The 980-nt window shown below is 56.6% G+C and overlaps 1 protein-coding gene across 1 annotated transcript in view; it reads right to left on the bottom strand.

Moving 5' to 3' along the window:
• Nucleotides 1-980, bottom strand: part of CBLN2 (cerebellin 2 precursor) — a 5,879-nt gene that overhangs the window by 2,622 nt on the left and 2,277 nt on the right. Inside the window, exon 3 of the mRNA XM_015590782.1 lies at nt 761-978. Coding sequence (XP_015446268.1) covers nt 761-978 — 218 coding nt within the window. The remainder of the gene's footprint in view (nt 1-760; nt 979-980) is intronic.

Below are 980 nucleotides of genomic sequence, written 5' to 3' on the forward strand. Positions count from 1 at the left end.
AATGACGAAGAGGAGGGATTGCCAAAGGAGAGTGTGTCACTGACCCTCTAGCTTTGACCCAGACAGGACAAGTTACTTGGGTTCTGGCAAAGAAAGTCATCCATCTTTGCTTCTGTTTTTGTTTGTAATATAACCACACTGTGTATTAATATATTGTACATACTGCATTCGTGTGCTATGCTGAGTATACGGTTTTCACTACATTCTGCGTTTCTATAACCACACTCTTTATTTTGTTTCGTATTTACATAACCATTCTGTGATTTTTCCCTCACTCTTGGCCACTTATTCTTCTTTGCAGATGAACACTCTCTCCCCAGTCCCTTCCAAAACAGGCAATCAGTGCATCTTTTCCGAGCACCGGCTGAGACCCCAGAGGACCCCCTTTCTGCAGCGTGGAGAAGTTTAAACCCGCTCAGTCCCTACATTGGCCACCTGGGTGACTGAAGCCTGCCCGCCACAAACGGCAGCCCCCACCCCAGCGAAAAGTAAAGCGTGAAGTTTCCTTTTGGGAAATACAGTTCAGATCTCTTAGCTTTATGGGGCTGTCAGAGTTCCGAGCGCCAGCTGAGCTGACGGGAGCCACAGTGTGCAAAAGGGAAGCGTACTGGAAAACGCGAGGCGGGGAAGGGAAGGGCAGGGCCGGGGAGGCAGGAAGGAAGAGTCTGGAACCGAAGCCCTCGCCCGCGCGCCCAGGCACCCCCCGACCCCCCACCCTGACCTCCCAGGCGGCGGGAGCGGTGGCTGGCGGGCCGCTGACCTGGTCGAAGTAGATGGTCATCGTGCGGTTGCTCATCTCGGACGGCTCGTGGTTGGTGCTCCGCGTGGCGGAGAAGGCCACCTTGGCGCTGCCGGAGCGCACGGAGATGCCCAGCGAGGAGGTGACGGCGCCGTCCGCCGACGGGCTCGAGTCGCAGACCACCAGGCACTTGCCCTCCAGCACGATGGGCTCCGTGTCGTTCTGCGCCCGCACCGGGCGG

The sequence above is a fragment of the Pteropus alecto genome, unplaced genomic scaffold (genome assembly GCF_000325575.1).
Source record: "Pteropus alecto unplaced genomic scaffold, ASM32557v1 scaffold14, whole genome shotgun sequence".
Lineage (NCBI taxonomy): Eukaryota > Metazoa > Chordata > Mammalia > Chiroptera > Pteropodidae > Pteropus > Pteropus alecto.